A 19,255-nucleotide genomic window follows, 5' to 3' on the forward strand; every position below is an offset into this window, starting at 1 on the left:
TTTTTTTTTTTAACAGATGAAACATATGTGTATGTGTATCTGGTCACATGACCAAGTTTCCCCTTGATTTTCTCCATGGATTTTTTAGTTTTCACTCTTCCTTACTGAAGAGAAAAGTGGACTATAATTCACTATATTGCTTAAATGACATAATTTAAAATAATTGTTTTCTATCTTAGGAATTTTCCCTGATCAACAATTTACTGGTTTCAGTGTGGTCTTAACATAAGAGATGGGGAAAGGAACTTGCTGTCACGATAGGTAAGTACATGAGAATCAAAGGGCCAGCATTTACCATTGCACTCAGCTTTATTGTATTGTTATTCCATTTTTTTATTATCTTTTCATTATTTTTGAATTCCAGTATAATTAACGTACCGTGCTATATTAGTTTCTGGTTGAATCACTATATTGTAGTATATACATATACTGTGATTCAACAATCCTGTGAACACTGAATATGTATCAAGATAAGTATACTCTTAGTCCTTCACCTATTTTACTCATCCCCTCACCCACCTCCCCTCTAGTAAATACCCGTTTGTTCACTCTACTTAAGAGTTTTGGGTTGTCTTTTTTTCTTTGTTCATTTGTTTTGTTACTTAAATTCGACATATGAGTGAAATCATATGGTATTTGTCTTTCTCTAATGGACTTATTTCACTGAGCATTATACTCTCTAGCTCCATCCGTGTTGTTGCAAATGGCAAGATTTCATTCTTTTTATGGTTCAGTAATATTCCGGTGTATGGAATCCCTTCATCTAGTGATGGACACTGGACACATGAATTGCTTTCATATATTTAGCTCTTGTAAATAATGGTGCAATAAACACAGGAGTCCATGTATCTTTCCAGATTATTGTTTTCATATTAACTGGGTCAATACCCAGTCGTGAAATTACTGGATCATATGGTTATTTTATTTTCAATTTTTTGAGGAACCTCCATACTGCTTTCTACAGTGGCTGCACCAGTTTGCATTCCTACCAACAATGCATGAGGGTACCTTTTTCTACTCATCCTTACCAGCACTAGTTGTTTCTTCTTTGTTTTGTTTTGTTTTGTTTTGTTTTGTTCTGTTTTGTTTTAGTCATTTTGATAGCTATTAGGTGATATCTCATTGTGGTTTTTATTTGCATTTCTCTGATGATGAGTGATATTGAGCATGTTTTCATGTGTCTATTGGCTATTTGGATGTCTTCTTTGGATAAATCTCTATTATGTCTTCTGCCCATTTTTTAATTGAGTTGTTTGGTTTTGAGGTGTTGAGTTGTAGACTTATTTATATATTTTTTACACTAAACCCTTGTCAGATATATCATTTACAAATCTCTTCTTCCATTCAGTAGGTTGTCTTTTAGTTTTGTTGGTTGTTTCCTTTGCTGTACAGAAACTTTTTATTTTGATGAGCTCTTAATAGTTTATTTTTGCTTTCATTTTCCTTGCCACAGGACACATGTCTAGAAAAATATCGTTACAGCCAATGTCAGAGAAATTACTGTCTGTGCTCTCTTTGAGGAGTTTTATGGTTTCAGGTCTCACATTTAGGTCTTTAATCCACGTTGAGGTTATCTTTGTGTGTGATACAAGAAAATGGTCCAGGGTGCCTGGGTGGCTCAGTCAGTTAAGCTTCCAACTCTTGATTTCAGCTCAGGTCATGATCTGACCTCAGGCTCAGGAGCCTGCTTGGGATTCTTTATTTCCCTGTCTCTCTGCCCCTCTTCTCCCGCAAAAATAAATAAACTTGAAAAAAAAAGAAAATGGTCCCGTTTCATTCTTCTGCATTTAGCTGTCCAGTTTTCCCAACACCATTTCCCACTGCATATTCTTGCCTTCTTTGTAGTAGATCAATTGACCATATAATCATGGGTTTATTTCTGGACTCTCTATTCTGTTCTGGTGATTTATGTGTCTATTTTTGTGGTGATACCACACCATTTTGATTACTATAGCTTTCTAGTATGTCTTGGAAACTAGAATTGTGATGCCTCTAGTTTTGATTTAGCTATTAGTGGTCTTTTGTGTTTCCATGCAAATTTTAGGATTCTTTGTTCTACTATTGTGAAAAATTTTATTGGTATTTTCATAGAGATTGCATTAAATTTCTGTAGATTACTTTGAGTATTAACAATATTTTAATATTTGTTTTCCCAATCCATGAGCATGGAATATGTTTCCATTTGTTTGTGTCATCTTCAATCTCTTTCATTAATGTTTTATACTTTTCAGAGTACAGGTCTTTCACTTCCTTAGTTTAGTCTTAGGTATTTTATTCTTTTTAGTGCAATTATAAATGGGATTATTTTCTTAATTTCTTCTTCTGCTACTTCATTATTAGTGTACACAAATGCAATGAATTTCTGTATATTGATTTTGGATTCTGCAACCTTACTTAATTCATTTATCAGTTCTAGTAGTTTTTTGATGGAGTGCTTAGGGTTTTCTACATATAGTCTCCTGTCATCTGCAAATAGTGAAAGTTTTACTTCTTCCTCACCAGTTTCAATACATTTTATTCCTTTTTCTTGTATGAATGCTGTGGCTACAACCTCCAGCACTCTCCTGAATAAAAATAGTGAGAATGGACATTCTTGTCTTGTTCCTGAAAAGCTCTCAATTTTTCACCATTGAGTATGATGTTAGCCGTGGGTTTTTCATATGTAGTCTTTATTATGTTGAGCTACTTTCCCTCTAAACCTACTTTGTTGAGGACTTCTATCTTAACTGGATGTTGTACTTGTCAACTGCTGTTTCAGCATCTATTGAAATGATCATATGGTTTTTATCATCTCCTATTGATGATGTATCATGTTGATAGATTTGCAAATATTGAATTACACTTGTATCCCAGAAATAAATCCCACTTGATCATAGTGAATGATTTAGTGTATTATTGTATTTAGTATGCTAATATTTTGTTGAGGATGTTTGCACCAATGTTGATCGGAGATACTGGCCTATAGTTCTCTTTTTTTTTTTTTAGTAGTGTCTTTAGTTGGTTTTGGTATCAGAGTAATGCTGGCCTCATAGAATGAATTTGGAAGCTGTCCTTCCTCTTATATTTTTTGGAATAGTTTGAGAAGAAAAGGTATTAACTCTTTTTTAGATGTTCAGTAGAATTAATCTGTGAAGCCATCTGGTCCTGGACTGGGAATTTTCTTATTACTAACTCAATTTCATTCTGGTAATCAGTCTGTTCACATATTCTATTTCTTCCTGTTTCAGGAAGGTTGTTTGGGAGGTTGTATGTTTCTAGAAATTTATCCATTTCTTGTAAGTTGTCCAGTTTGTTGCCATTTTTCATAATAGTCTCTTAGAATTCTTTGTATTTCTGTAGTGTTAGGTGATATTTCTCCTCTTGAATTTCTGATTTTGTTTATTTTAGTTCTCTCTCTCTCTCTCTTTTTTTGGATGAGTTTGGCTGAAAGTTTTTCAATTTTGTTGATCCTTTCAAAGAACCAGCTCCTGGCTCCGTTGATTAGTTCTATTGGGTGTTGTTGTTGTTGATGTTGTTGTTTCTATTTCATTTATTTCTGCCCAATCTATTATTTCCTTCCTTCTGCTTGTTTGGGGACTTGTTTGCTCTTTTTCTTGTTCCCTCAGGTGTAAGGTTAGGTTGTTTATTTAAGATTTTTCTTCTTTCTTGAGATATTGTTATAATCTCTCTTAGAAAAGCTTTTACTGCATCCTGAATGAATGAATGTGGACCATTGTGTTTTCATTTTCATTTGTTTCCATGTATTTTTTTATTTCCTCTTTGATTTTTTTTTGGTTGACCCATTTATTGTTTAATAGCATGATATTTAACCTCCATGTATTTGTGTTCTTTCCAGATTTTTTGTTTGGTCAATTTCTAGTTTCATAGCATTGTGTTCAGAAGAGATGCATGGTATAAGTTCTATCTTTTAAAATTTGTTGAGACTTGCTTTGTGGCCTAATACGTGATCTATTGTGGAGAATGTTTCATGTGCACTTGAAAAGAATGTGTATTCTGTTGTTTAGGATGGAATGTTCTGAATATATGTTAAATCCATCTGGTCCAGTGTGTCATTTAAAGGCATTGTTTCTTTGTTGATTTTCTGTTTGGATGATCTGTCCATTGTTGTAAGTGGAGTGTTAAAGTCCCCTACTATTACTTACTTTGTTAATAGCTGCTTTATATATTTGGGAGCTTTCATGTTGGGTGCATAAATATTTGAAATTGTTATATCCTCTTGTTGGATTAGTCCCTTTATGATTATGTAGGGTTCTTCTTTGTCTCTTGTAAAGGTCTTTGTTTTAAGGTCTATTTTCTCCAATATAAGTATTGCTACCCTTGCTTTCTTTTCACTTCCATTTGCATGAGAATTGTTTTTCCATCTCTTCACTTTCAGTCTGCATGTATGTTTAGGTCTGAAATGAGTCTCTTGTAGGCAGCATATATATGGGTCTTGATTTTTTATCTACTCAGTCACCCTTTGTCTTTTGATATGAGCATTTATTTGGTCCATTTACATTCAAAGTAATCATTGAGAGGCATGTACTTATTACCATTTTGTTACTTTAAGTTGTTTTTGTAGTTCTTCTCTTGCCCTCTTCTCTTGTGGTTTGCTGGCATTCTTTAGTGGTATACTTGGATTCCTTTCTCTTTATTTTTTGCATATCTATTACTGGTTTTTGATTTCTGGTTTCCATTAGGTTTATATATAATATACATATAGGTGTCTATGCTAAGCTGATGGTCACTTAAGTTTGAACTCATTCTAAAAGCACATAAAGTTTTATTCCTCTCTCTCTCTCTCTCTCTCTCTCTCTCTTTCTCTCATGTTTTAGGCACATCATGTCATACTTTAAATCCTTTTATTTTGTGAATCCTTGACTGATTTTTATAGATATACTTGATTTTACTGATTCGACTTGAGCTTTCTATTTTTCCTACTCCTGCCTATGGTCTTCCCTTTCCACTCAAAGAATCCCCTTTCAGATTTCCTCTAAAGTTTACTGGCGGTGAATTCCTTTAACTTTTGTTTTTGTAGAAAACTTTATCTCTCCTTCCATTCTGAAAGATAGCCTTGCCAGATAAGGTATTCTTGGTTGTAGGTTATTTTCTTTCAACACTTCAAATAAATCATGCCACTCCCATCTGGTCAGCAAAGTTTCTGCTGAAAAACCACCTGATAGTCCTTAAGGGGTTTTCTTTCCTGTAACTGTTTTCTCCTGCTGCTTTTAAAATTCTCTTTATCACTACTTTTTGCCATTTTAATTACTCTGTGTCATGGTGTGGACCTCCTTGGGTTGATTTTGTTCGGTGCTCTCTGTGCCTCCTGGATCTGAATTTCTGTTTCCCTCCCCAGATTTTGGAAGTTTTTAGCTCTTAGTTCTTCAAATAAATTTTCTGCCCCTTTCCCTCTCTTCTTCAGGGATCCCTATAATGTAAATGTTATGCTAGATAGCATCATTGAGTCCCCTTAATCTAGTCCCATTTTTTCTTTTTTCTTTCTCCTGTTCATCATGATTGCTCTCCATCCATTACTCTGTTCTCCAGATCACTGATCCGTTCTTTCTCTGGTCTTATTCCAATTATTCATTTCAGTTATTGAGATTTTCATCTCTGTTTGGTTCTCTTTTATGTTTTCTGTCTCTTCGTTGAGGGTGTCAATGAGGTCCTCCACTCTTTTCTCAAATCTGATGAGAATTTTTATGGCCACTACTTTAAATTCTCTATCAGGCATATTACTTATTTCTGCTTGTTTAGCTTTCTTGCTGTGATTTTGTCCTATTCTTTCTTTTGGAACAAATCATCTGTCTTCTCATTTTGTCTAACTCTCTGGGTCTGTTTCTGGGTGTTAGAAAAATTAGCTATGTCTCCTACTCTTCAAAGTATTGTCCTTATGAAAAAGAGGCCCTGTGGTGCCCTGCAGTGCAGAGACCCCCGCTTACAGAAACAGGTGCTTCAGGGGCGTCTCCTATATGCGTTGCATGCACCCTATTGTGGCTGAGCTGCATTTGCTTTCAGTCTAATTGTCCGCAATGGCTGTTCCTGACTATTGTGGGTACGGTTTGGTCCCTGTGTCAATGGGCCAATAGGGGGAATACCTTGGGCTTGAGTTGAGCCAAACCAGGTGTTTGCCAGAGCTGCAGTAGCACCCAATTGCAGGGCACTCTCCCTATGTTGAACCCTGAGATGTTCACTGCTGGGTAGGGCCTGCAGTCAGACCACATATCTTCACACAGTCACTGCTGGCACATTTGGACTGGTATGTATGGTTTTCCTCACCCTTCCTCAGGGCAGGAGTCATTTCAGAGTGGTGCTGGCCAGGGCTGCTTTCATACTATCAAGCTTGTGGCACTGCTTCGGATGGACTTCTGAGTGTGGTTTGGGGGGAGATGGGTGCACTTGTTAGCAAAGCTAGATGGAGAGTGTCAAAGCTACGCTGGTTCCTGCAGGTATCTAGGCTAGGGGGCAGAGGAGAGAAATGGTGCTTGCTAGCTCTTTTGTTCTTGGAGAAATGTAAGATCCCTGCCCCTCCAGCACACATTCTGAGATTAGTAAATATATCTTCCTGTATATCCCAGGCATTTTTTTTTTTTAATTTTTTTTTTTTAACATTTATTCATTTTTGAGACCGAGAGAGACAGAGCATGAACGGGGGAAGGTCAGAGAGAGAGGGAGACACAGAATCCGAAACAGGCTCCAGGCTCTGAGCTGTCAGCACAGAGCCCGACGCGGGGCTCGAACTCACAGACCGCGAGATCATGACCTGAGCCGAAGTCGGATGTTCAACCGACCGAGCCACCCAGGCGCCCTCCCAGGCATTTTTAAAACTGCTGCTTCTATGCCATATCTCAGTAGGGTTGTTTGCTATGCTGTCTCTTTAAGGGTGAGGACTCAGTTTCCTCTTGCCCTCTTGCTCTGAGCAAAGCCTGATTTTTAAAGTTCCCAGTGTTGAGCCCCATTGATCGTAAAAACTCATAAAGTTCAGTCCTTCCCGCTTTCAAAGGCAAAAATTATGGGGATTCATCTTCCCATGGTGGATCCCCCATGCCTGGGGTGCTGGATGTAGAGTCTGCTAGTCTCTTCTATCCATGCCTGAGGTGTGCCTCCCTCCCCTCCTCAGTTTTGAGAGGCGGTTTGGTTTCTAACTGCATTGCTGCCCTTCCTACACTCTTTGAAGTGGCCTCTTCTCTACATTAAGCAGTGAAAGTCTGTTCTGCGAGTCTTTGGGTCATTTTCTGGCTTATTTACACTGATGTGGATTTTATCTAAGTGTATTCATGGTAGTAAGTGAGGTAAGGATCTTTCTACTCTGCCATCTTCCCTGGAAGTCCCCGTTCCACTCAACTTTGACCTCTCCTAATCTGATGACAGTCTATCAGAAAATGGCTCTCTTTCCAGCACCTTTTTTATTTTCCTTCAAAGTCCTGCTGTGGCTTAATGGCCTTAGCTTTTTCAGAGTTTGTATCTTTCTCATCGGGATACCACAGTTGATGAGACGGGCTCTAGCTCCCAACCGCTCCCCACTCTCGCCGCTCCTGATGAGCCCTTGTTACCCTCCCAGGCCAACAGTTACCTTGCTCCACCTGCCCCCAAATAAGGATTTTTATCACCTGCTTAAAGCACCTCTGCATTTCAGATTTCACACAAAGGGGTTCAGAATCCTGGGAATCAGTCCATGTTTTATTTTACAGTACATTCATATAAGTTCCTGCATTTCCAAGGTAACCAGATCACATTCAGGTTAGCACTGCTGGTAACAAAATTATACAACTACCCTGGCTTCAAAAACAAGATAGGATGATACACATTAATATCTGTTTCCCTTTAATACTGTAGAAGACAATACCTCACAAAAATAAAATCACATGCCTTTTACAATCCAGTGTGAAGGCATATTTATGTTAAAAGAAACCATTTTAGACATGTGGAGAAGAAGAGTTTCAAAGCTTAAGATATCTAAAATGTCCCCCCAGTGCCATCTGTCTCTTCTGTCAGCTGGCACATTCAATATCAATGCCTTGGGAAGAGAGGGACAGAGGAAAGCAAGGGACCATTTAGCTCTGAAACTCATGGCTTCTTAGGCTACTTCTGTAAAAACTACTTAAATAACCTAAAATGCTAAAAAGAGTTAATATTAACAAGGGATGGTAATATAGGAAGCACCTGGAGAAAATTCCTCCAGTAACTGAGGGGAAATAGAAGCTGCAGACATTTCACAAAAATGGAAAACTGTATCACATCCAGTAATACATTAAGTTTTGAAAATACACTTTCACTTTACTGTACGAAAAGACTATGATCCATGTTCTAGTCTTGAATCTGTTCATAAAAAGAGCCACAGCCTCCATCTGCAATATTTTCTGTAGGCATCATTACCATCAAAGAGTGACCAATATCCCAACCCTTGAAGAATATAACAAGCCAAACTGAGCTATAATAAAGGCTAGAATGAATTAGGTAGGAGAAAATTCAGATGTGTGAGAAGTAGAAGTTAAATTCATTTGGGTCATTTTTTCTAGATAAAAAAGGTTAGAAAATGTTTTGGACCCAGGTCCAACATAGCTGGAATGATAAGTTGTTGAAAATGCAAGCCCCCATCCAGAAACCACGTGCTTAACGTAGCACCCTTCTCCCGGAAGTTCAATGTGCTTTTGTATTATTACCAATTCATTACATAATGAAGTACATGATTCAGAATATACTTGGACTTATTGTTAATTCCAATGACTAAAGAGTTCCTGCCACTTGCTGCCAAGAAATTTTTGAGTCCTTCACTTATTAGGTTATAAATGGAATTTATACTCATATTTTCTGACCCCAATAGAAACACCACCCCTTTCAAGGCTCAAATATATGATGGAAGAGGGAATAAGACACTTAGTAAGAAAGCCTCAAAACATACAATGAAAAACCAGAGCCAGTGCATGTTACAACCCCTGAAGACAGCCCCCAGCAGCAGGGTGAGCAAGGGGAGCAGTGATGTTTTTGAAACCAGAGTGACTTGTAACTAACTGCCTAACAGTAAAATCACACAGTAAAATGCAGAATAAGTCAACAAATAGCCAAGGTTTACATTATATCTAGAAATATGTTTTATGCTTTAAAAAAAATTGCAATGCACTCCAAAAAAATTTTTCAGATAATTCATGTACAACAGAAGGCACTGTTATCCGCATAAATCCATTGATTCTGCATGGCAAAAACCTGAGACGTGCAATTCAATCCTTTAAATCCACCTTGGTCATTCATCCTTTGGAGAATATGATTTGTCCTTTTCAATCCACTGATTTTGTTCTTCTTTAATTTCATACATTACAGTAGCTGCTTAGAATATATATTTCAGGGTGAGAACGGTCAAAGGGGAAGAGGGAGTGGATAAATGTGCTGCCCAATGTCAGTTATCCGGCACAGCAGCAGGGTGCTGAAAAGCAGCCCACTGTCATCCTCCCCTTGACCTTCACATTCCCCCCGGTGAAGGAAAACATAGTGATGACATTCGGTAGGCTGATGTTCCTTCTTTCAGTTGTTGCTGGGCACAGTCCCAAAGTTAAATGCGGAGAGGACTCCTTTGTTTTCAAACGTGAAGCCTCCCTGTTGTTCAATCTTCTTCTTGGCCTCTAGTATTTGTCAAGAGAAAGGGAGGGGACAAAATTAGAGTATTTAAGGTGACAAAGTTGGAAATAACCTAAAATGAGCTAGATTTATTTATACTTAGCATTGTGAAGGACTGTGACTTATGATATTAGTTATCCTGCCCAACCAAGCATTAGCCTTTTTTGGTTTTAATTCTAGTGTAGTTACTATACAGTGTTCTATTAGTTTCAGGTGTATAATACAGTGATTTAACACTTCCACACAACACTCACTGCTCATCAAGGTAAGTATATTCCTGAACTCTTTCACCTATTTTGCCCACTCCCCACCCCCGCACCTCCCCTCTGGTAACCATCTGTTTGTTCTCTTTAGTTACGAGTGGGTTTTTTGGTTTGTCTCTCTTTTTTTCCCCTTTGTCCATGTGTTTCTTAAATTTCGCATATGAGTGAAATCATATGGCATTTATCCTTCTCTGACTGGCTTATCTTCCTTGGCATTATACTCTCTAGATCCATCCGTATTGTTGCAAATGACAGGATTTCATTCTTATTTATAGCTGAATAATATTCCATTGTACATATATATACACAATTTCTTTATCCATTCACTATTGATGGACACCTGGGCTGCTTCTATCAATTGGCTATTGTAAATAATAATAGCAATAAACACAGGGGTGTGTGTGTGTGTGTGTGTGTATATATATATATATATATATATATATATATACATACATATATATATGTATACATATATACACACATATATATACACACATATATACACACATACATATATATACACACATACATGTGCACATACATGTACATATACATATACATATCTTTGATTAGTGTTTTTGTATTCCTTATAGCTAAATACCCAGTAGTGCAATTACTGGATCATATGGTAGTTCTATTTTTCACTTTTTGAGGAACCTCCATACTGTCTCCCACAGTGGCTGCACCAATTTGCATTCCCATCAACAGTGCACAGGGTTTCCTTTTTCTCTACATCCTTGACAACACTTGTTGTTTCTTGTGTTTTTTATTCTAGCCAGTCTGATAGGTGTAAGGTGATCTCTCATCATGCTTTTGATTTGCAATTCTCTGATGATGAGTGATGTTGAGCATCTTTTTACATTGTCTGTTGGCCATCTGGATATCTTCTTTGGACAAATGTCTGTTCAAGTGTTCTGACCATTTTTTAAATGGATTGTTTTCTGGGTGTTATGTTGTATGAATAACTTACACTAACCATTTACTGGACTGTCATTTGCAAATCTCTTTCCCATCCAGTAGGCTTTTAGTTTTGTTGGTTGTTTCCTTTGCTGTGCAGAAGTTTTTATCATGATGTAATCCCAACAGTTTATTTTTGCTTTTGTTTCCCTTACCTCAGGAAACTGATCTAGAGAGACGTTGTTATAGCTGATGTCAGAAAAATTACTGCCTGTGCTCTCTTCTGTAAGTTTATGGTTCCAGGTCTCACATTTATGTCCTTAATATATTTTGAGTTTATTTTTGTATATGGTGTAAGAAAGTGGTCCACTTTTCCCAAAACCATTGAAGAGACTCTGTTCTATTGCATATTCTTGCCTCCTTTGTCACAGATTTACTGGCCATATAATTATGCGTTTATTTATGAGCTTTCCATTCTTGATCTTGATCTGTGTGTCTATTTTTGTGCCAGTACCATACCGTCTTGATTACTACAGCTTTGTAATATACCTTGGAATCTAGGATTGTGATACCTCCAGTTTTTTTTTCTTTTTCAAGACTGCTTTGATTATTTGGGGTCTTCTGTGGTTCATACAAATTTTAAGACTGTTTGTTCTAGGGGCACATGGGTGGCTCAGTTGGTAAGCGTCCGACTTCAGCTCAGGTCATGATCTCACAGTTCACAAGTTTGAGCCCTGCATCGGGCTCTATGCTGACAACTCAGAGCCTGGAACCTGCTTCAGATTCTGCGTCTCCCTCTCTTTCTGCACCTCCCCTGCTCCCTTTCTCTCAAAAATAAATAAAACATTAAAAAAAGACTTAAAAAATAATTAAAAAAAAGATTGTTCTAGTTCTGTGAAAACTACTGTTGGTACTTTGATAGGGATTGCCTTAAATCTGTAGATTGCTTTGAGTAGTATGGACTTTTTAACAACATTCTTCCAATGTTTTATACTTTTCAAACTATAGGTCTTTTACCTTCTTGGTTGAGTTTATTCCTAGGTATTTTACTCTTTTTGGTGTGATTGTAAATGGGATTGTTTTCTTAATTTCTCTGACATTTCATTATTAGTGTATACAAATGCACCAGTTTTCTGCATGTTGATTTTGTATCCCACGACCTTAATGAACTCATTTATCAGTTCTAGTAGGTTTTCAATGGAGACTTTAAGTTTTCTATGTATACAATCCCCATGTTATCTGCAAATAGTGAAAGTTTTACTTCCTCCTTATGAATTTGGATGCCTTTATCCCTTTTTGTCTCAAGCTGTGGCTAGAACTTCCAGTACTATGTTGAATAAAAGTGGTGAGAGTGGACATCCTTGTCTTGTTCCTGATCTTAGAAGAAAAACTGTTTTTCACCATTCAGTCTGATGTTAGCTGTGGGTTTTTCACATGTAGTCTTTATTATATTGAGCTATGTTCCATCTACCACTTTGTTGAATGTTATTATCATGAATGGATGTTGTACTTTGTCAAATGTTTTTTCTGCGTCTACTGAAATGATCGTATGGTTTTTATACTTTCTCTTATTAATGTGATATATCACATTGGTTGATTTGCAAGTATCGAACCACTCTTGCATCCTGGGAATAAATCTCACTTGATTGTGATGAATGATTTTTTTAACATAGTGTTGGATTTAGTGTGCTAATATTTTGTTCAGGATTGTTGAATCTGTCTTCACCAGAGATATTGGCCCAGTAGTTCTTTTTGTGGTATCTTTATCTGGTTTTGGTATCAGAGTAATGCTGGCCTCATAGAATGAATTTGGAAGTTTTGCCTCCTCTTCTATTTGTTTGAAAAGTTTAAGAAGAATAGGTATTAACTCTTCCCACCTGGGAAGTCATGTGGTCCTGGACTTTTGTTTGTTGGGAGTCTTTTGATTACTGATTCAATTTCATTGCCAGTAACTGATCTGTTCAAATAGTCTATCTCTTCCTGGTTCAGTTTTTGGAGAACTGGTTCAGTACTGGCAATGTTTCTAAGAAGTTATCCATTTCTTATAGGTTGTCCAATTCATTGGCATATAATTTTTCACAATATTCTCTTACAATCCTTTGTATTTCTGTGGTGTTACTTCTCCTCTTTCATTTCTGATTTTGAGTCCTTTCTCTCTCTGATGGGTACAGCTAAAGGTTTGTTAATTTTTGTTGATCTTTTCACAGAACCAGCTCCTGGTTTTATTGATCTATTTTTTTTCAGTTTCTATATCATTTATTTCTGCTCTAATCATTATTTCCTTCCTTCTGCTAGTTTGGGGATTTGTTCTTTTTTTCTTGTTTCCTCGGGTGTAAGGTTAAGATTTTTCTTGTTTCTTGAAGTAGACTGGTATCATTATTATCTTCTCTGTTGAGAATGACTTTTGCTGCTCCCAACAATCTTTGACCACTGTGTTTTCATTTTCATTTGTCTCCATGTATCTTTTTATTTCTTCTTTGATTTCTTGGTTGACTCATTCATTGTTTAGTAGCATGTTATTTAATCTCCATGTACTTGTGTTCTTTCCAGGTTTTTTCTTGTGGTTCATTTCTACTTTCATAGCATTCTGCTCAGAAAAGATGCATATGACTTCAATCTTTTTGAATTTGTCAAAACTTGTTTTGTGGCCTATACATGATCTACTGTGGAGAATGTTTCATGTGCAGTTGAAAAAATGTGTATTCTGCCGTTTAAGGACAGAATGTTCTGAATATATCTGTTAAATCCATCTGATCCAGTATGTCCTTCAAAGCCATTATTTCCATCTTGATTTTCTGTTTGGATATCTCTTCTTTGATATAAGGGGGGGGGGGGGGGTCCTTGGAGTCCCTTCCTATTACTGTATTACTATCAGTTAATAACAAGTAAAGGAACTAATTGTTTCATGTATTTGTGTGGTCCCATGTTGGGTGCATAAGTATTTACAATTATTTTATCTTCTTATTGTTCCCTTTAAAATTATGTAGGGTCCTTTCTTTGTCTCTTGTTAAGTCTTTGTTTTAACATCTATTTTGTCCAATATAAATATTGCTACCCTGGCTTTCTTTTTGCTTCCATTTGCATGATAACTGTTTTTCCTTCAGTCTGCACATGCCTTTGGGTCTGAAATGAGTCTCTTGAAGGCAGCATATAGATGGGTCTTGTTTTTTCATCTGTTCCATCACCCTCAGTCTTTGACTAGAGAATTTATTCCATTTATTTTTTAGGGTTTTTTTTTTAATGTTTTATTTATTTTTGAGACAGAGAGAGACAGAGCATGAGCAGGGGAGGGGCAGAGAGAGAGCGAGACACAGAATCCGAAGCAGGCTCCAGGCCCTGAGCTCTCAGCACAGAGCCCGATACAAGGTTCAAACTCACAAACCACAAGATCATGACCTGAGCCGAAGTCGGACACTTAACCGACTGAGCCACCCAGGTGCCCCTAGTCCATTTGAAGTAATTATTTATAGGTATGTATTTATTGCCATTTTGTGACTTGTTTTGTGGTTATTTTTGTAGTTCTTCTCCATTCCTTTCTTCCCTTGCTCTCTTCCCTCCCCATAAGCTGGCTTTCTTTAGTGATACACTTGGATTCCTTTCTCTTTATTTTTTGCATATTACTGGTTTTGATTTGTGGTTACCATTAGGTTTGCATATAACATCTGCTATATATAGCAGTCTATGTTAAGTTGATGGTCACTTAAGTTTGAAACCATTCTTTAGTCCTGTCCTTCCCCCCCAACCCGCATATATTAGGTATATGGTGTTATACTTTATATCCTTTTGTGAGTCTTTTACTGGTATTTACAGATATAGTTATTTTTACTTCTTTTGTGTGCTTCCTACTTTTATTACTCATGGTTTTTGTTTTCCACTAAAAGAGTCCCCTTTAACATTTCTTGTAGTGCTGGTTTAGTGGTCATGAATTTCTTTAACTTTTGTTTGTCTGGGAACCTCTTTATCTCTCCTTCTATTCTGCATGATAGCCTTGCTGGATAGAATATTATTGGTTACAGATTTTTTTCCTTCCAGCACTCTAAATATATCTTGTCGCTCGCATCTGGCCTGCAAAATTTCTGCTGAAAAATCCACTGATAGCCTTGTACATAACTTTCTCCTTCTCTGTTGCTGCTTTTAAAATTCTCTTTGTCACTACTTTTTGCCATCTTAATTACTATGTATCTTGGAATGGACCTCCTTTGGTTGTTTTTGTTGGGAAATCTCTGTACCTCCTGGATCTGGATTTGTTTTCTTCCCCAGATTGGGGAAGCTTTCAGCTATTATTTCTTCAAATGAACTTTCTGCCCCCTTTTCTCTCTTCTTCTGGCATCCCTATAATGTGAATGTTATCAAACCTGATGGAGTCACTGAGTTCCCTAAGTCTATTCTCATTTTGCATAATTTGTCTTCCTCTCACCCGCTCACCTTAATTTCCATTATTCTGTCCTCCAGGTCTCCGATCCATTCTGTTTCCTCTAGTCTACTATTCCACTTACAGTAATTTTAATTTCAATTTATCATGTTCTTCATCTCTGACTGGTTCTTTTTCAATGTTTTCTCTTTGTTAAAAATCCTCCACTGTTACTTCAAGTCCAGCAAGTATCTTTATGACCATTACTTTAATTTCTCTATCAAGCATATTACTTATCTCTGTTTGGCTTAGGTGTCTTGCTATTGTTTTTTCCTTTTCTTTCATTTGGGACATATTTCTCTCATTTTGTGTAACTTTCTGTGTTTCTCTGTGTTAGGAAATTCAGCTACATCTCTTGCTCTTGAAAGTAGTGGGTAGAGCATGGCATGCAGTTTTAACAAGGTGGTGCTGGTCCTCTGCCAGAGGGGATGTGTCTCTGCCCCGGAGACCATGGCTGGCCAGACTGATCTGCAAAGCATGCAGAGGCAGGGTGCACAGTGTTTGTGTGTTGGTTTTTTTTTAATTTACATCTAAGTTAGCACATAGCACAACGATTTCAGGAGTAGATTCCTTAATGCCCCTTACCCATTTAGCCCATCCCCCCTCCCACAACCCCTCCAGTAACCCTCTGTTTGTTCTCCATATTTAAGAGTCTCTTCTGTTTTGTCCCCCTCCCTGTTTTTATATTATTTTTGCTTCTCTTCCCTTGTGTTCATCTGTTTTGCATCTGAAAAGTCCTCATATGAATGAAGTCATATGATATTTGTCTTTCTCTAATTTCGCCTAGCATAATACCCTCTAGTTCCATCCACGTAGTTGCAACTGGCAAGATTTCATTCTTGATTGCTGAGTAATACTCCATTGTGTGTGTGTGTGTGTGTGTGTGTGTACACACACACACACACACACACACACCCCACATCTTCTTTATCCATTTATCCATCGATGGACATTTGGGCTTTTTCCATACTTTGGTTATTATCAATAGTGCTGCTATAAACACTGGGGTGCATGCGTCCCTTCGAAACAGCACACCTGTATCTCTTGGATAAATACCTAGCAGTGCAATTGCTGGGTTGTAGGGTAGTTCTATTTTTGGATTTTTGAGGAACCTCCATCCTGTTTTCCAGGGTGGCTGCACCAGTTTGCATTCCCTCCAGCAGTGCAAAAGAAATCCTCTTTCTCTGCATCCTTGCCAATATCTGTTGTTGCCTGAGTTGTTAATGTTAGCCATTCTGACAGGTGTGAGGTGGTATCTCATGGTGGTTTTGATCTGTATTTCCCGGATGATGAGTGATGTTGAGCATTTTTTCATGTGTCAGTTGGCCATCTGGATGTCTCTGGAGAAGTGTCTATTCATGCCTTTTGCCCATTTCTTCACTGGATTGTTTTTGGGGTGTTGAGTTTGATAAGTTCTTTATAGATTTTGGACACTGGGGCGCCTGGGTGGCTCAGTCAGTTAAGCATCTGACTTCGGCTCAGGTCATGGTTTCACGGTTCGTGGGTTCGAATCCTGCACCGGGCTCTGTGCTGACAGCTCAGAGCCTGCAGCCTGCTTCCAATTCTGTGTCTCCCTCTCTCTCTGCCCCTCCCCTGTTCATACTCTGTTTCTGTCTCTCAAAAATAAATAAATATTTAAAAAAATTATAGATTTTGGATGCTAACCCTTTGTCTGATATGTTATTTGCAAATATCTTCTCCCATTCCATTGGTTGCCTTTTAGTTTTGATGATTGTTTCCTTCACTATGCAGAAGCTTTTTATTTTGATGAGGTTCCAATAGTTCATTTTTGTTTTTGTTTTCCTTTGCTCTGGAGATGTGTTGAGTAAGAAGTTGCTGTGGCCAAGATCAAAGAGGTTTTTGCCTGCTTTCTCCTCGAGGATTTTCCTGTCTTACATTTAGGTCTTTTATCCCCTTAGTTTGAGTTTATTTTTGTGTATGGTGTAAAAAAGTGGTCCAGGTTCACTTAACAGCATGTTGCTGTCCAGTTGCCCCAGCAACATTTGCTGAAGTGACAGTCTTTTTTTCCATTGGATATTCTTTCCTGCTTTGTCAAAGATTAGTTAGCCATACATTTAATTTCTGGGTTTTCTATTCTGTTCCATTGATCTGAGTGTCTGCTTTTGTGCCAGATCTGTTCGTGTTATCTTGATGATTACAGCTTTATAATACAGCTTAAAGTCCGGGATTGTGATGCCTCCTGCTTTGGTTTTCTTTTATCAAGATTGCTTTGGCTATTCGGGGTCTTTTCTGGTTCCATACAAATTTTAGGATTGTTTGATCTAGCTCTGTGAAGAATGCTGGTGTTATTTTGATAGGTATTGCAATGAATATGTAGATTGCTTTGAGTAGTATTAACATTTTAACAATATTTGTTCTTCCTATCCAGGAGCATGGAATCTTTTTCCATTTTTTTGTGTCTTCTTCAATTTCTTTCATAAGCTTTCTATAGTTCTCAGTGTATAGATTTTTCACCTCTTTGGTTAGATTTATTCCTAGGTATTTTATGGTTTTTGGTGCAGCGTGCACAGTTTTAATAAGGTTCTTGCGTCCTCCACAGGTGACCAGCTGCCACTGCTGGGACTGAGACCCCACAATGCGCACAGTAGAGAGGCATGGTGTTGGCAGTTTGCAGTGGTCTTCTAGGGAAGGGGGCCCACAGCACCAGAACTGAGGCAGGCCCAGCTAAAAAGGATGGGGCATAGTATAAGCAAATTAGGTAGTGAATGCCGGCTCCAGGCTGGTTCCTGCAGGTGTCTGAGTGTTTATGCTGGAGGGAAAGGAAGGGAAATGGCACCCACCAGCTCCTTGTTCCTGGAGGAGTCTTCCAGCAATCTCAGTCTCTCTGGGACACAAAGATTAGTAAATAATTTCCCTCTTGTATGCCCCGGGCATTTTTCAAAGTACTGCTTCTATGCTGTGTTTCTGCAGGCTGTTGGCTGTGCTGTGTCTTTAAAGGGATGAGGACTCAGTTTCCTATCACCCTCCAGACTCTCCCAGAACTGAACCTGCTGTCAGAACTCATGAAATTTGGTCCCTCTGGTTTCCAAAGCCAAACGTTATAGGGATTCATCTTCCCATGCAAGCTCGCACCATGATGGTCTGTTCTCTCTCTTCTCCACACCTGCGGATCCCTCCCTCCAGTGGACAGACCCGTAGTCCATTTAGCTCCCCACTGCATCTCCACTCTTCTATCTTCTCTGATGTGGACTCTTCTCTACAGTTAGTTGTAGAGTTTGTTCTGCCATCTCTGGGTCATTTTCCGGGTTATTTACCCTGATGTGAGCATTACCTAGTTGTATCTGTGGGATGACGTGAGCTCAGGATCCACCCATTTCACCACCTTCCCTGGAAGTCCCTGAGTATCAGCTTTTAATAGGGCTATCTCAGTAAGTAGTTATGTTTACTATTACAGAAAAACTGCTAAAAATGAACAAAATGGAAAAACTTTACCTCCCCCAACTTCCAGGAAAAATGACAAAATGAAAAGGTGCAAAGTGGGTTTTTTAATAGTTCTATAGGCTACTGCTGAAAGTGTACCCAGAATTCTCCTGATACAGACTCTGTGCAGGGCTGACAAGAGAACTCTATGCAGAAGAACTTAGGTTCTAAATTCCAGGTGCCTATTCCATGTTTTCCACTAAAGTATTTTTGTAATTACAAATTTTTTTCCACTGATTTTCTAGGAGTGACCATAATAATGTCTGCATAGAACAATTTCTCCAAGTCAAAAACTGAAAATCAACAAGAATCACTAACATGTAAATCCCAGCAAAAGAAATGAAGAGTGTTTCTTTTCCAGGAAGACAAGCTCCTTATAAGAATTCATGAAGTGAACTGGCTCCAAAACAGAGGGTAAGTACATGAATACCACCACCACTAAAAGACACCTATTAATGCACAGGGTTTTGCAGAGCTAAGATATCATGATCAGTGATTAAAAAAAAAAAAAAAAAAAATCATACAATAATAATTATCTTGAAAGGCTGGCCTCTAACAATTTTTAAAACAATCTTTATGTGCCACAAGGCTCATTAAGAAGGTAAGAAGGTTGCTCATTAATAAGACTGACTACCGGCACGCTGATGCCCTC

The 19,255-nt window shown here is 37.9% G+C and overlaps 1 protein-coding gene across 1 annotated transcript in view; it reads right to left on the minus strand.

The window, feature by feature from the left end:
* Positions 1 to 7,646: 7,646 nt before the first annotated feature.
* Positions 7,647 to 19,255, minus strand: part of IPO8 (importin 8) — an 86,257-nt gene continuing 74,648 nt past the window's right edge. Inside the window, exon 25 of the mRNA XM_042946181.1 lies at positions 7,647 to 9,596. Coding sequence (XP_042802115.1) covers positions 9,499 to 9,596 — 98 coding nt within the window. The 3' untranslated portion in view covers positions 7,647 to 9,498. The remainder of the gene's footprint in view (positions 9,597 to 19,255) is intronic.

This window comes from Panthera leo, chromosome B4 (assembly GCF_018350215.1).
Source record: "Panthera leo isolate Ple1 chromosome B4, P.leo_Ple1_pat1.1, whole genome shotgun sequence".
Taxonomy (NCBI): domain Eukaryota; kingdom Metazoa; phylum Chordata; class Mammalia; order Carnivora; family Felidae; genus Panthera; species Panthera leo.